General features: G+C 40.6%; 1 protein-coding gene across 1 annotated transcript in view; it reads left to right on the top strand.

Annotated features, from left to right (window-relative positions):
• LOC107674541 (golgin subfamily A member 6-like protein 2) overlaps positions 1-1,127 on the top strand; it is a 3,948-nt gene that overhangs the window by 2,492 nt on the left and 329 nt on the right. Inside the window, exons 4-6 of the mRNA XM_016468529.1 lie at positions 19-192; positions 558-762; positions 854-1,006. Coding sequence (XP_016324015.1) covers positions 19-192; positions 558-762; positions 854-888 — 414 coding nt within the window. The 3' untranslated portion in view covers positions 889-1,006. The remainder of the gene's footprint in view (positions 1-18; positions 193-557; positions 763-853; positions 1,007-1,127) is intronic.

Raw genomic sequence — 1,127 nt, 5'->3', positions numbered from 1 at the left:
GTCTTTCTCTCCTTTAAGGAAAATGAAGGAAGACGGTTACATGCCATAGAAAAAACAAAGGAAGAGGAAGCTAAAATTAAAGAGAAGGAAGACAATATTAAGAAACTAAAGGCACGGCATGAAGCCCTACTGACACGAAAAGAGCTACTGGCCAAACGCCACCAGGAGAGCACTGCAAAGATGCCCAGAAAGGTATTATATTCGTAGGTCTTCTATTGTGTCTGAAAGGGGAGAGATCCTGAAACTATCAGAGAAACTGTCAGGCTGTTTCCCTGGACTCAGCTGCTTCATTCGGCTGAAGAGTGAGACTTTGGACTTTGGATCAGTCTTATTCTATTGTGGTTTGATTTTCAGTTTTTTGAATGATGAGACAGTTGGGGTAACAAGAAAAAAATCTGCATACAGATATTGAGTCAAATTTAATGCTTGAAGGCAAAATTGGTGCATTTCTTGAAACATTATACAGGTTCCACCTGTTTTAATATTCAAAATATACTGTATAGTAATGTTACACTTTTTCTCTCGCTTACTCCTTTTTAATGACATTTGATTTTGAGAACACTGGTCGAGGCTGTGGTGGCACGCAGTCTATCAGAAAGGAAATTCTAGAAAGACAAGCTGATGTTGAGAAAGAGGCAGAGCGCAAAAAGCTGGAACTGATGAAGGACAAAGGAACAGCGAACTCTTCTCCTGCACTATACCAACCAACTGCAGCAGCAACAGAGAGAGCTAGACAACATACGCTCAGAAACATGCAAATGGGTAAAAACATACACACACAAAAGACACAGATGTCACTGTGGCACCACTCTTCTGTACAGTTCTGTCTGCAGACTATTCATGTGTTTTACAGGAAATGAAACGGGAGGACTTGCGTTCCACTGCTAAAAGAGAGGAGCTCCAATATGCTCAGATAAAGGTCGGGATTTGTTCAATTTATCAAATGATCGCACCTTACTGGAGAGCCTCTGTGGATACTGAGGACCCCTACGAGCAGCTGGAACTGGTAAATAATGAAAAATACTTCTGGCAACCTTGAATAAAGCAGTATTTGTTGTTGATATGGTGCTTAAAATGAAACACGGTACAGTAAAGTTATAAAAAGTCACCACACGGCAATGTGTGAT

This window comes from Sinocyclocheilus anshuiensis, unplaced genomic scaffold (assembly GCF_001515605.1).
Source record: "Sinocyclocheilus anshuiensis isolate Anshui unplaced genomic scaffold, SAMN03320099.WGS_v1.1 scaffold572, whole genome shotgun sequence".
In the NCBI taxonomy this organism is placed as follows: domain Eukaryota; kingdom Metazoa; phylum Chordata; class Actinopteri; order Cypriniformes; family Cyprinidae; genus Sinocyclocheilus; species Sinocyclocheilus anshuiensis.
This window is presented reverse-complemented; position numbering and strand designations above follow the sequence as displayed.